This window comes from Protobothrops mucrosquamatus, unplaced genomic scaffold, assembly GCF_001527695.2.
Source record: "Protobothrops mucrosquamatus isolate PMUCROS unplaced genomic scaffold, P.Mucros_1.0 scaffold160, whole genome shotgun sequence".
Classification (NCBI taxonomy): domain Eukaryota; kingdom Metazoa; phylum Chordata; class Lepidosauria; order Squamata; family Viperidae; genus Protobothrops; species Protobothrops mucrosquamatus.
Window position 1 is genome coordinate 446,172 of NW_015386524.1, and position 13,986 is coordinate 460,157.

A 13,986-nucleotide genomic window follows, 5' to 3' on the forward strand; every position below is an offset into this window, starting at 1 on the left:
ACATGGCTCTTCCAGCAAGCGGACCTGACCTAGGGAGGATTTTATATGGGGTTTATTTTTTAGCAATTTGACAGAGACACAACTTTAAAATTTGATTTAATTCGGTTTTATTGGGGGGGGAATGTATTTATGTTTTGTTTTAAATATGTTGTGCGCCGCCCTGAGTCCCGTTGGGAGAAGGGCGGCATATAAATTAAATAAAATAAATAAATAAAATGATTCATAGAGACTTGGTTTAGCACTTACTAGACCAGTGGTTCTCAACCTGTGGGTCGGGACCCCATTTGGGGTCGATTGACCATTTCACGGGGGTCGCCAAGCAAGGCTGTCCGCCATTTTTTTTGTCCGCCATTTTTCTGTCCGCCATTTTTTTCCCCTTTTCCGGCGGGTGCCTTACCTCCCTTGGGCTGGGCCAGCTGCTGGTCGGCCTGCTCCGTCTCTGCCGCTTGCCAGCTACGCCTCGGCCGGCGCAGGGGGCAGAACCACGCATGTGCGGCGCTCCCGGGCAGGGAAAGTCCTCGACTTACGACCGGTTGGGTAGTCCTCGACTTACGACCGGTTTAGTCCTCGACTTACGACCGGTTTAGTCCTCGACTTACGACCGGTTTAGTCCTCGACTTACGACCGATTGGGGTCGCGGCATTAAAAAGGTTGAGAACCACTGTACTAGACACTTTAAGCTCATATTATTACTCTGCTTTCTTTCTGGTCCCTGGGCTTGTTCCTCCAAATCCAATTTGTTTTGGGGAGTGGGAGTGCCTAGCTATTTCTAATTGGGCTATTATACCCAGGAGCCTAAAGATCTGCTGTTCAGAGTGAGATGCCAGATTTGAAAAAACTACAGTAACCTGACTTTTTTTAAAAATGACACCATTCAGAACTTGCTGGGCTGCCGTTTAACTACTCCATATCTAACAAGACACCTGAGCAGCAGTAAAGCAGATTTGTATAGGTATGGAGTTTACGAAAGAGTGCTTGCTCAGAGAAAGGAGGAACAAATATTGAAAAAGTGCTAAAGATTGTGCTTTCCCTTTTTCCCCTGCAAGAGGCTACTGATCAGCAAATCAGGCTTGAATAGGCAAAGAGAGGGTACAGGTTTAGCTGTTCCTCAAAATCAACTTCTTGTCACAGCTCTGATTTTGAGTTTGATGGAATATGGTGACCAGTAATCATGCCTAGGTTGGGTGCTTCAAGCCTTTTTTTCCCCATTGGACAGTAATCTGAAAGGTGAATGTGTTCAATGTTATGAACTTAAATAAGAAAAGCAAGCAAGTAATGCACACTACTATGGTTTGCCATTTTGTACACAAAGAATGAACTACTGAAGGCTCCAGGGACTGACAGCAGCCAATTACAGCCTACACATCTTCAACCTACAGGGAAATAGCTGGGTTTACACCTTGTCCTAGACAATATATTATTTACTGTTTTATTCAATGTAGCACAGTTGGTTTATTCACTTAGCATGCTAAGCAAAAACCAAACAAATCCCATTCAAGATTAGTATGATGAGTGACCGCTATAAAAAATGTATTCTCAAATGTGTCAAGTAAATCATGTGGAAAAAAATAAAGCAGAAAAATTGTGTCACACAACTGGTTTTTTTTCTCATCTCCATAAAATTTAACACACACCCCCTCCATATTTTTCTACTCTTTTACAGAGGCATCATTAGTTGCACACATTCACAGTACACAGCAGAAGAGAAAATGCTAATAAAATGCCTGTCTGTAAAGGAACATCACTTTGGAAAAAAGCATCCATAAGGCTTTTTCAAAAGTAAGAACAGGAACAGACTGATCTGAAAATGAGCACCATATGATAGGGACCAACCACTCTGGCTGCATTAAATGATTAAGTGGCGATGTGAGGTTAGCTACTTCATTTTAACATAGCCCAAATATGTTTTCCTCCAAAGTCTCAATGGGAAGGCTGGTGCTGCTTGATATCCCCCAGGATTTAAATGGCCCATCGTCATGGCAATGCTGTGCCTTAAGCAAAGGGTAGATGGAACACTTTACCTCTTGCTATTCTTAAAGGGGTTTCTATGATAATACCCCAGAGAGAAAGAGAGAGAGAGTGAGAGAGGCGTGTCCTAGTAACCATAGAGATTTTATGCTTGAGATAAGCAAAAGCTTACTTAAACAATCCTCTAAGGAGACCTCTGCTCAGCAGCGAGAAATGAGAAAAGAGAACAGTTATTTTGCTTCAGCCAAGTGGCACCTTTCAAATTGGAAAAGAGTCAGTCCAAATGTAAAAGAGCAACACTATTAATCTCTTCTTAGATCGAGGGGCACATTTCAGGAGTGAATATAGATTTAACAAAAAATTCTTGCCTACTTCATCCTTTATCTGTCCCAGTTTAGCATCTCAGATTTAATAAAACTTTCCTAATTGAAAATGCATGTTAAGGTTTTATGAATTTGCAAGAAATACATTTGGTTTTATTTTATGTATTTATTTTATTAGATTTAACACCACTTGGGTTCAGAATGACCCTGGGTAGCTTCCATTATAAATAAATAAACAAAACGATAAAAACAATAGTAGATAGAAGAAACTATGAACGTCTAGACAAAAAAACTAAACAAAATACGCCTGCAGAGTGCTACCAGCCAGGTGTTACAGACTACCAGAAAAGCATTTGAGGAGTATGCAATTCCAGAGGGCAGATTGTAGCAATGCAACAAAAGCATCATCTGGAATAAAAGGAAAGAGAGGTTATTATGGTTTCAATAAGATGGAGAGGGATCAGCCTTCAAACTTTTATCTCTAGGTTGGAGGATAAGAACCGATCAACATAAGTGATCCATTGAGTTATATTCTGATTTGATTTAATGTACAGGTAGTCTTCGAGGTAGAACAAAAATTGAACCCCAAATTTTTGTTCTTAGTCAAGACAGTTGTTAAGTGAGTTTTGCCCCATTTTGCAATCTTTCTTGCCACAATTAAATGAATCACTGCAATTGTTAAGTTAGTAACAAAGTTGTTAAGTCAATCTGGTTTCCCCATTGACTTTGTCAGAAGGTCGCAAAAGGTGATCACATGACTCCAGGACACTGCAACATTCATAAATACATGCTAGCTGTCAAGGGTATGAATTTTGGTCACATGACTACAGAGAAGCTGCAATAGTCATAAATGTGAAAAACAGTCACAAGTCCTTTTTTTAAAGTGCTGTTGTAATTTCAAACACTAAACGAATTATTATAAATCTAGGACTACCTATATAGTACCAGATACATCTTAATTAACATAAGCCAGTGTTTCTCAACCTTGGCAATTTTTAAGATGTACATGGACTTCAGTTCCCAGAATTCCCCAGCTAGCCATGCTGGCTGGGGAAATCTGGGAGTTGAAGTCCACACATCTTTAAAATTGTCATGGTTGAGAATGCTGATATACAGTAAGAAATAATTGGAAAGACAATGTCGGATCACTTAATCCAAACATCAGGCAAAGATAAATTATTGCTTAAATGATGGATGATACAGGACAGAGACAACCATTTCCTTCTCTGCAATCAACAGCTCATAACCTACTGAGCATATAGAATAGAATAACAGTTAGAAGGGACCTTGGAGGTCTTCTAGTCCAACCCCCTGCTCAGGCAGGAAACCCTATACCATTTCAGACAAATGGTTGACCAATCTCTTCTTAAAAACCTCCAGTGTTGGAGCACTCACAAGTTCTGGAGGCAAGTTGTTCCACTGGTTAATTGTTCTAATTGTCAGGAAATTTCTTCTTAGTTCTAGGCTGCTTCTCTCCTTGATTAGTTTTCAACTAACTCCAATATGAACCGCATCAAATCAGGCTAAGCCTCATTTTATTCCAACTTGTTATTTTTCACAGTGGCCAACTAGATGCCTCTGAGACACATCAAAACAGGAGATAAGAGACACATCACTGTCCCTGTCTTTCTCTGCAATTGGTGTTTGAACTTATTCTTCAAGACATTGATTCTTCAACAATAGTAGCCCTTGATTAACCTGTCCTGCATGAATTTATTGAATCCCTTCATTGAAAAAGGTTGCTGTAAAGTAAATAATCCAGAAGAGAGAAGATTTCTCTGGATATTATGATATGTTTGATTTATATCCTACCTTTCGAACAGATATCATATAGACCAGCCCTTCAGTTCTTCCCAAAACAATCTTGTCAGGTAGACTATGTTAAGAGATAAAGTCACCCAGTAAACCTTGTTTTCTAGAAGCCTTTGGCATACTTCCTCAGTTTTCATCACTCTGGAAACAATTTAAGTTCTTGTTTTTCCAATTTATTGTACATTTAAATAAGGAATGCATATCTTAATTTTTTTCTTCTAAAAACAGAAGAGCTAGATGGTTGCTCTGTTCATCTTGGCTTCCTTCTCTGCCTACTCCCCAAGCCAATGCATCACTTATCTTCCAAACGTTAGATTGGAGATACTTCAGACATATTTTTTTGTTGCTCTTGCATGCAGTGAAGATAATGCTAAAACCCCATTAACAAAATTCATGGAAAAGGAAAGTTCACAGGCCCTACCTCTTCTAGTCTGGTCAACCAGGCAAGAGTTTGCAATCCCCACGTGCTTTCTTCATATCTGGCAGGGGAACAGAAAGGAATCACAACCTCAGTGTCAGAGGCTTTGTACCTGCCATGTTGGTGACATGTGGCAACCTCTGCCCTGCCAGGGCTATTGACTCCTAGGAATAGACGTAGAGCAGGGCAAGGATCACCTCTTTGGTGCAACAGAACAAAAGGCAATAAGGGTTGACCTGTAGCCCAGTCTTTGATACCAAAGGTGAAGCAAACAATTCAGAACCGCTGGAAATCAGGTTTTCACAACAGGCCATTATGAGGATTTTTATATTCCTTTGAATTTGAATCTATAAATATTATATATGATACTACAAATCAATGGATTTGGGAGTTGCATTAAGAGTTTGTTTGTTGCATTAAGAGTGCTGCCAGAATTATCATTCCAAGACTCTGATTGTCATTGATAAAAACATAGTCTGAAAATTCCAGTAATGTAGAGGGAGATGAAGATATCCAGATTGTGATTTTAGTGATTTTAGTACTTCCACAAAAGCTTTTTGGAATTCTTGAAGTTGTTTAAATCAAATTATGATCTAGCAAAATTAACTTACTAATTTCAAGATGCATTTTCCTTTTAGAGAATAATTAAGGACAAGGTTATTTTTAGTCTTTGACTAGTATACTGGGAATGCACTGCAAACAATTAGTGGGATTAGCATAAAAAGTAAATGGGATCAAACCAAAAACAAATGTTAAATTTAACTAAAAGATGAAATTCCATTCATTAAGATAGTATCTCCTAATACATTTAATAATTATTTTTGTTGCATTAATAAAACTTATACAGTATTTTGAACAGCATGGGAATTGCATCCACGTTTTGGGGGCTGCATTTGTCTCTTCAGCCTCCAACCCTCTTAATCTAGGACTTCTTGCAGAAGTAGATAAATTACCAATTACTGCAATATAGAAATTTCTGGAATGTATGCACTCATTATGTATACAATCCTTTATATACACAATAGTAAATACAATTATATAGACAAATGCAAGCTTTATATTAAAAAAGGAATAACTCAAGTCAGCACAAGTCTATATTTTGAAATGGTAGGAAAAAATGACTATATGAAGGGCAGGAGTATACTAAAGCAATTAAAATTAATAAAGTTTGTTTGAAGTAAGAGAAAAGAATAGAGATGTTTCAGTTTTTCAGAAACTGTAGTTCAAAATTACTAATATTTGCTTAGGAAAAGAAAATTGTGTGTTATTATTGAGTTCTTCAAAAATTATTTTCAACTCTTTGACAGCAACTTTCTCTGTCTTTTCTCTGTTTCCAGGTTGGCCTGAAGTGCTTTTCCAGTCTTTAGCAGAATTAAGACAAAGCCAGAGGGAAATAAATAATAGGCAAAGGTAGAAAAGCTATGAATGAGAAACATGCTTAAACATGTACCAGTAATCAATCCAGTGTATTTAAGAATTCTGTGCTAGGACTTTCTCCACGTGCAGTGATGGGATTTTGCCATCAAGATTTCAGCATTCACCCACACTTGTCCTCTTTCCTCCCCCCAAACAAACCAAATCAGGAATCTTTTAATCTGCAATTTACTCTCACGCAGATTCAATATTCAAAAACCTAGATTCTGATGCAGCTTCCCAAAGATTCTTTCAAGAATCTCTAGAAGCATTTTAAATGTCAGTTGACAATATGGAGATGGCACAAATCTGCGGAGCCAGCCTCATTTCACCAAAGGATAGGTTGTAAACCATTTCCTTCCTTGAAAGCACTTGTGGAAACCTTAGTTTTTGTCAATATTATCCTGATTAGCACTAAGGACAACAAATAGTAAGTTTGTTTGATCTGGAAGAATTGCCCTGTATTGGGCGCAATGACTATCAGGGCAAATTAGGGGGGGGGGGAGAGTTCTTGGAATTTACCGGTGGAAAGATTGAACGACCGCTCGCTGTTCAGATTGACGTTTCTTGACACCAGTCTTGGGCTTGCACTCTCCCACCTTTTAGCCAATCAGAGGCAACCAAGCTCAGAGAGTTCATCAAGTACGGTACGCCCACAGCTGATGCAACTCTGGTGCAATTCATCGCATCTCCGCCTGGCTGAGCGCGTTCCGCTGTCTGCGTCGATAAAATAGTCCTCAGATCTCATTTTGTCTCTACTGATGTCTAGTCCGCGTGGGCGGCACAGAAATGAATCGCAAAGCTGAGATTATGATCTCAACCGGGTGGATTGTTAGACTCTCTGACTCTGTGGTGAAAGGGCGTGAGCCACAATCGAGGATTTCCACTGTGTAGTAGCAATTAGAAAAAGCGATATATTTAATGTATGGTTAATTGCTACATTTATGGGGATCAGGAAGGAGGAGTGTAACATTGTGAGCCACAGAAAATTCACAGTGGGCGTTTAAAACTATCAGTTATGTGATGTGTTATATAAGATTTTGCCCAGTGGTATGTAGGTTTTGTTAACATTATTTAACTTTCTTTGAAATATCAAGATATAGATCAAAGGCTACCATTAACAGCTGAAATGCGAAAGGAATAACTGTAACAGGAATAATTAGGAAGATAAAGAGTTGGGGGGCAGGCGGACTCCAGACTTACTGTTTTGTTTGTACTGGAGGATGACCCTGTTTGGCAGCCTCTGTTGTTTATTTAACTGTGCAGAATACACATTTTCCCCTGATAAGGGCTGCCAGAAAAACATGGCAAATAAAAGGAACAATATTTGAAGACTTATTGGAAATAAAGGTCACTGTGTGATGTTTTGGCTGAGGCAAGTCTATCACTGTAGCAAATAAATCTTCCTGTTAGGAAAAATAAAATGTTCAGCCTGAAATATATATATTTTTAAAGGCTTGACTTTTTCCTCCATCTTTTAAGGCCTGAAATGACTTTTTTTTTGAGGCCGGATTCAGATATTCTCTCAGAGTAAAAAATTGGGGATTCCAAAGTGAAGGGATCTTATTATGCTTAAGCTTGATATTAATAATATTGATATTAGTAGTGATACTTTATAATCATTATATGTATACATCTTTGTTTATGTGCAAGCAGCCTTGTAGGTGCTTTATATTGGGAAATTAGTTATATAAAAGCAAATGTTTCATGCTTTAGGTCAGGGCTTTTCAACTTTTTCACCCATTGTACCACTTTTAGGATATGGCAACATCCGAGTACCACCAGTCGCCTAACAAGGTGTCAAAAACTTGATGACCAAAAAAAAAAAAAAAAAGGAAAAAAGTGATAAAAGTACAAGTAGTCCTCGACTTACAACAGTTCACTTAGTGACTGTTTGAAGTTACAATGGCACTGAAAAAAGTGTTGAGCAAGACACCTGCCTGCCCGCCCGGCCGCGCTCTTCCTCCTGTCCGAGGTTTTCATTGTTGTGAGCATTTCTGTTGAGGATTGGCAGGGGTGGGGGGGTGTTTGGTTTTTATCCCCCCCCCTGTCTGCTGGGTGTTTGCAGCAGGTTTTGGTCACTTCACATGACCCTGGGACACTGTGACCGTCATAAATATGAATCAGTTGCTTAGCATCTGAATGTAAATCACAAGACCCTGGAGATGCTGCAACATTCCAGCTGATCGGCGCTTCTTCTGGGCTCAGCAGAAGTGCCAGGATCAGCGCCCAGCTCCAGCTGGAGCCTGGCGCTGATCCTGGTGCTTCCACTGAGCCCTGACAGCCCCAAAGAAGTGCTGATCCTGGCGCTTCCGCTGAGCCCTGACAGCCCTGCAGCTCCAGCTGTCTCTCGCTCAGGTTTGTGCGGTGCTGCCACCGGTTCAGCTCATTCCCCTCCCCGGCTACCATTTTTCTAGGATGGTCACGTACCACCTGCCAGGTGCCAATGTACCACAAATGATACCCATACCACTGGTTGAAAAGCCTTGCTTTAGGTACAGCTGATTGCTTACATGAAAAGAGCATGGGAGTTATGGATGGAGCCTGGGTTGTTGTTATGAGTCTTCATCTTGGAATAGTTTTTTTGTGCTATCTTATGCCTGGTACAAAGACCTGATCTTTTTGTTCTGGAAAGGTATAAAAGATGGAAGACATCTTTCCTGGTTGTTGCCTTCATCTCTCTACCAGCCACGAAGAGAGATGGGGGTCACCCAACTCTATTTTGATCAAAATAAAAGTTGTTTGCTTGCTGAAACCACGACTCAGGAGTTTCTTTGGCTCTTTTAAATTCCTGAGTAACGCTGGGACAATTGTGATGCTAAGTGGAAAACCTTACAAAAGAAAAAAATATTGTGAACAGGCTGAGGACATGCTTGGCAAAACTGATGCTGCAACGATTCCTCATTTACAAAATGGCTAGTTATAATATACGACTGTTTATAAAGCTCACATTTAGCAGAATACACTTTCCTACTATCCTTATTTTTGTTCTTTTTCTAGGCCAGCCTCCCTACTCCCCACAACATTAAGCAACAGCTGCTTGTCATATTTATGAGGACAATCTGAGGCCTAAAAGCATTTCTGGAAATATGAGCACTGAGGGGTGGGGGTAAGAACAGTATACTTGCAGCATGATAGTTTCCTATTTTTCTGATTAAAGCATTACAAATATAAATGAAAGGTGTCATTTTAAGCTACATGTATGGCATGAGTCTGAGTTACCCCCCCCCCAGCAAATTACTGGGTTATAATACACATACAGTATCCAATCTGAAGTAACTTGATTTATACATCTATACAATAATAAATGGAAATAATAAAATCTTGATGCTCAGGTTGTTGGGGAGTAAGAACAATCCAAAATCATTTGTTATATTTTATAATTAACAAAATAAAAGTTGCATATAGCAACAGAGCTTTTTGACATCTCATTCTATTTCTCTAATTCTTCTTTGATATTAAAGAATCAAACTGAATCCAATCCAATCCGAACAGAGCTGGAAGGGACCTTGGAGGTCTTCTAGTCCAAACCCCTGTTCAAGCAGGATATCCTATACCATTTCAGACAAATGACTGTCCAGTCTCTTCTTAAAAACCTCGAGTGATGAAGTACCCACAACTTTTGAGGGCAAGTTGTTCCACTGGTTAATTGTCCTCATTGTTAGGAAATTTCTCCTTGATTCCAGGTTGTTTTGCTCCTTGATTAGTTTCTATCCATTATTTCTTGTCCTGTCCTCTGGTACTTTGGAAAATAAATTGACCTCTCCTCTGTGGCAACCTCTCAAATACTGGAATACTGATATCATATCCCCCCTGGTCTTCCTTTTCTCTAGACTAGCCAAACCCAAATCCTGCAACCGTTCTTTATATGTTTTAGTTGTCAGGCCTTCAATCATCTTAGTTGCTCTTCTTTGCACTTTTTCCAAAGTCTCAACATCTTTTTTGTAATATGATCAAAACTGAATGCAGTATTCCAGGTGTGGCCTTACTAAGGCTTTACAAAGCGGTACAAATACTTAACACGATTTTGATTCTATGTCTCTGTTTATACAACCAAGTGTTGTATTAGGTCTTTTGGTGGCTGCTGCACATTGCTGGCTCATATAATTTTGGTGGCTTCATTTATTCTCCATGGAAACAAACTCAGGAGTTTACAGTTAATCTTAAGACTTACTGCACTAACAGGCCTGACTCTGCTCATATTTTAAAATATACAGAATGTCCCGTCCAAATAAATACTATACAGGCTTCGGGTAGCGGTGGACAAGAGGACGATCTTTCTAGCATACTAGGAATTCTATAAGAAAATAGTTTGGAAATCAGTTCGTATCAAAGACACAAGGTATCGGTTAAGGGCAGCCTAACTTTTCATGACTCTTGAAAGTATCATCTAAATGTTGATTCCCGGCATTTTTTTAAAAAAACCAATTGCCGCCTTAACGGCATTGAAAAAAATAATACTAAAAGGGCTTCCTTTCCCCCCACCTCCGAAGCATGCGCATTAGTGAAAGCAGTATCAATCAGGAAAGTGTGCAGGCGGAAGGATACGCGAAGCCTCTGCGATGAGGCTTGGAGGCTAGAGGGATATATATACGGAGGCTCCACCCCGCTGTGACTCATTCTGCTCCTGTCACAAATTTAGGATTTGAGATTTAGAGCGCCGGTGAGGCACGCGAGATCGAGGTCATGGCTTTCTAAGACTGCGTGGATCCCGGAGGAAAACTAGCGTGTATTGCACGCTGCAACAGAACAAGCAAGATGGAGTAAGTAATATGTTGGGATGCTGTCTCTATTCACCTTCTCCAGGCTCACTCTCGGAAAAGGGGTGGGAGTCACTTACGATGGCAGAAAGACTCTTGCAACCCGGGGGGCGGGGGAAATGGGGATAACCGAAGGAAAAGTAACGAAGCGGAGGCGACACGTTCAGGATGCTGAGATTTTCCAGATCTCTGTACAGAGCAGAATAGCAATGCTATGTTTCCTCTCCTCCCTGCCCCCCCTCCGTTTCCTAGCATGCTAAAACCTGTTTGTCTGCCCGCCCCTTTCCATCGGGGAGTACAGTAAGACATTCTGCTCTCTAGGGAAGGAAGCAGATGCGGCTTGCGTAACCCCACTGAGAAAAGCCGGGCCGCGAGCGGAGCCTTTGTGTGACCGCAGCGCTGTGACCGCAAACATGCGTGTCTACCCCTGCCAGTACACCCTCGAATCTTAAGGTCTTGGACCAAACCTCCATAAAACTTATGCTGGCTGAGGATTATGGGAGTTGAAGTCCAACACATGGGGGGGAGGGTTCCAATTCTTAGAAGTATGGTGCTTGCAGTACTGATGCAGGGAGCAAAGCTCATGGTCCCTGTTGCATGCTTTCCCTGGTATTTTGAAGAGTCGGCCGCCCTTAATTTGGCTAACATTTTGCTGGGCCTAATTGTAATTAGATACTTATTACATGTAGTCCTTGACTTACAACTTATTCATTTAGTGACCGTTCAAAGTTACAATGACACTGAAAAAAGTTACTTATGACTGATTCTCACACTTATCACCGCTGCAGCATCCCCATGGTCATGATCAAACTTCCGGCAACTGGCATTTATTTATGATGGTTGCAGGGTCCTGGGGTCATGGGATTGCCATCTATGACCTCTGACAACAGAAGTCAATGGGGAAAGCCAGATTTGCTTAATGACCACGTGATTCACTCAGCTGCACTGTTTCACTTAACTGTGGTAAAAAGATCATAACATGGGGCTTGACTCTCTTATCAACTGCCTTGCAACATAAAGTTTGAGCCTAATTGTAGTCATAAATCAAGGACTGCCTGTAGAGCGTATTGTCTCAGCCTAGTAAATGTATCCATAACGCCTGCCAACAGAGGCCTGTTCTACAAATCTTTTCACACAAGTTGATTGTACCACAGAACAAAGTGCTAAGATTTTTGCTACAGGTAAAACAAATTCTGTCTGATCTGTTCTACAAATAAAAATAAATCTTGACTAGTGATTTCATTGAGAAAATATTTCTATCGCTTTCCAGGTCCCCTTTTGCCACCACCACCACCACCACTATCCTTGCCTGCAGGAGCAGAGCCACGTCTTGCCTGCTACGTACACATCCTGCACTGAACCTGAGTGATCACCAATACAATGTCTCTGCTGGCAGCACTGACCCTGGACCTGGACCTGACCATGATCCCAGCTAGCACCATGTCCTGCAGGCCGGAGCTGCTCAAGCACCGGCTGCCCCATGCCGGTCACAGTGAGCTGCTACCCGGACCTGTGGATCAGGGCTTTGCCCTCGGCATGGAGCGCCCAGTGCTAACAGGTGACCAGTTTGAGAATAGAATAAATCCTAGAATTTGAGAAAATTGACATGTATAAAAGGCAAAGAATATTCTCTTTAGGGACATAAGATTAATACTAGTTTGCTAGGCTACTTTAATATAGTTGAGTGCTAACATTCTGAAAGGCCCCTCATAGTGTTGGGATGATAGTAAAGACTTAAAGATGAATCCATTTAGTTATCTGAGGCCTAATCTGCATGGTCAATTGATATCTTTTTTTCAATCTGGAACCAAGGGTAAGGATACACATTCAGATGATTAGGAGATGGCAGGAAAGAGTTAGCATCTTGAATTTTTTTGCTCTTATCTAGGGGATGTATAAATTTTTACAGGCCAAATTTGATAGTTAAGCAAGGAAAAAAATAGGGCTTTTAATAGTTTTTCAATATTCCTTCCCTTAGCTTCTTTCCCCATCACCAACACTTTGGCTTCTGTTTACCCCATATTATAATTTTGTTGTTCCTATACTAATTCAGATAATACATTTCTCTGAAATATTCCATACACACTGTAACAAGCTCTGTTCTGGTACATTTCTGAAAATGCACATGAACATTAAGTTTACTTTCTTGTTTGTTTAAGTTGTGATTTTGTCTGATTTTGCTTTGCTACTCCCCAGGCGATGGCTTCTCAGACTGGATGACGGAACGCACAGACCTGGCCACGCTCCTGAGTGTGTCAGGGGAGTCCTCGCCAGTCTCACTGCCCTCTCCTCCTGCTCCGGACCTGGAGGCCATGGCCTCACTGCTCAAAAAAGAGTTGGAGCAGATGGAGGATTATTTCTTGGAGGAAACTCTCTCACCTGATCAGGTAGCACCCAGCACCCCTCCCTCTGATGGGAATTTTCATTTTCCTTTTGGTGATGGCTTCCATTCACTGGACCACCACCACAGTATACCCGCACCCTTGCAAACCTTGGATTCACGTTGCTTAGAATTGTTGGAGCTCTATAGTGGGGAAACGCCTGCTGAGCTCCCCCTGCAGGGCAATGAATTATGTCCCTCAGTTCAGCAGTCACTTGTGCTAACGCCTAAAGGGGATCGACGCCAGAAGAAGAGAGATCAGAACAAGACAGCAGCCCTGCGGTACCGTCAGCGTAAACGAGCTGAACACGAAGCATTGGGGGATGAGTGCCAGGCCTTGGAGGCACGCAATCGCGATCTGCGAGAGAAAGCAGAATCTATTGAGAGAGAGATCCAGTACGTCAAGGATCTGCTCATTGAAGTATATAAGGCACGCAGTCAGCGCTTGCGTACCACCCCCTAGAGGCAAGGAGTCCTCCCTCTACCCTCATGAAAGGAAAAGTTCATGTGGGGGAGGGCAATGGAACAGTCTATATAGAACAGAACAAGCATGTTAGAAATTATGTTTGGGAAATTTTGGCACTTAGTAGCCTGCATTACCCTTTGGAGTAGGAGATAGCGTGTAATGCAAGACAGATGCAGAGTTGTAGAGAAAAGGAATGATATAGGAAGGAGAGAGTGAATCTAGTTTGAAAGAAATTGGTACTGCTGTTGTAGGAAAGAGCTAAGATTAGCCAGTTTGTGGCCACTACCGGGATTATCAGGGAAAGCTGTATTGGGATGGTGTCCTCCCCCCACCCCCAACCTAGACAACAGTCCTGAAGCTGTGTAATAGTTTTTTTATGTACACTTTATAGAATTTAAGCTATCTGTACCTAACTATGCACTAATAAACACTTATTTTAAACACTT

The 13,986-nt window shown here is 41.0% G+C and overlaps 1 protein-coding gene across 1 annotated transcript; it reads left to right on the top strand.

The window, feature by feature from the left end:
• The first annotated feature begins 11,982 nt into the window (after positions 1-11,982).
• On the top strand, positions 11,983-13,986 carry LOC107285324 (cyclic AMP-dependent transcription factor ATF-5-like). Its single transcript, XM_015813502.1, has 2 exons — positions 11,983-12,252; positions 12,891-13,986. The coding sequence occupies exons 1-2, from the start codon at positions 12,075-12,077 to the stop codon at positions 13,535-13,537; spliced, it is 825 nt and encodes a 274-aa protein (XP_015668988.1). The 5' UTR covers positions 11,983-12,074; the 3' UTR covers positions 13,538-13,986.

Coding starts and splice junctions, on each gene's coding strand:
- LOC107285324 (XM_015813502.1), top strand. CDS start 12,075: ATGTCTCTGCTGGCAGCACTGACCCTGGACCTGGACCTGACCATGATC. Junction 12,253..12,890: donor GGAGCGCCCAGTGCTAACAG/GTGACCAGTTTG, acceptor GCTACTCCCCAG/GCGATGGCTTCTCAGACTGG.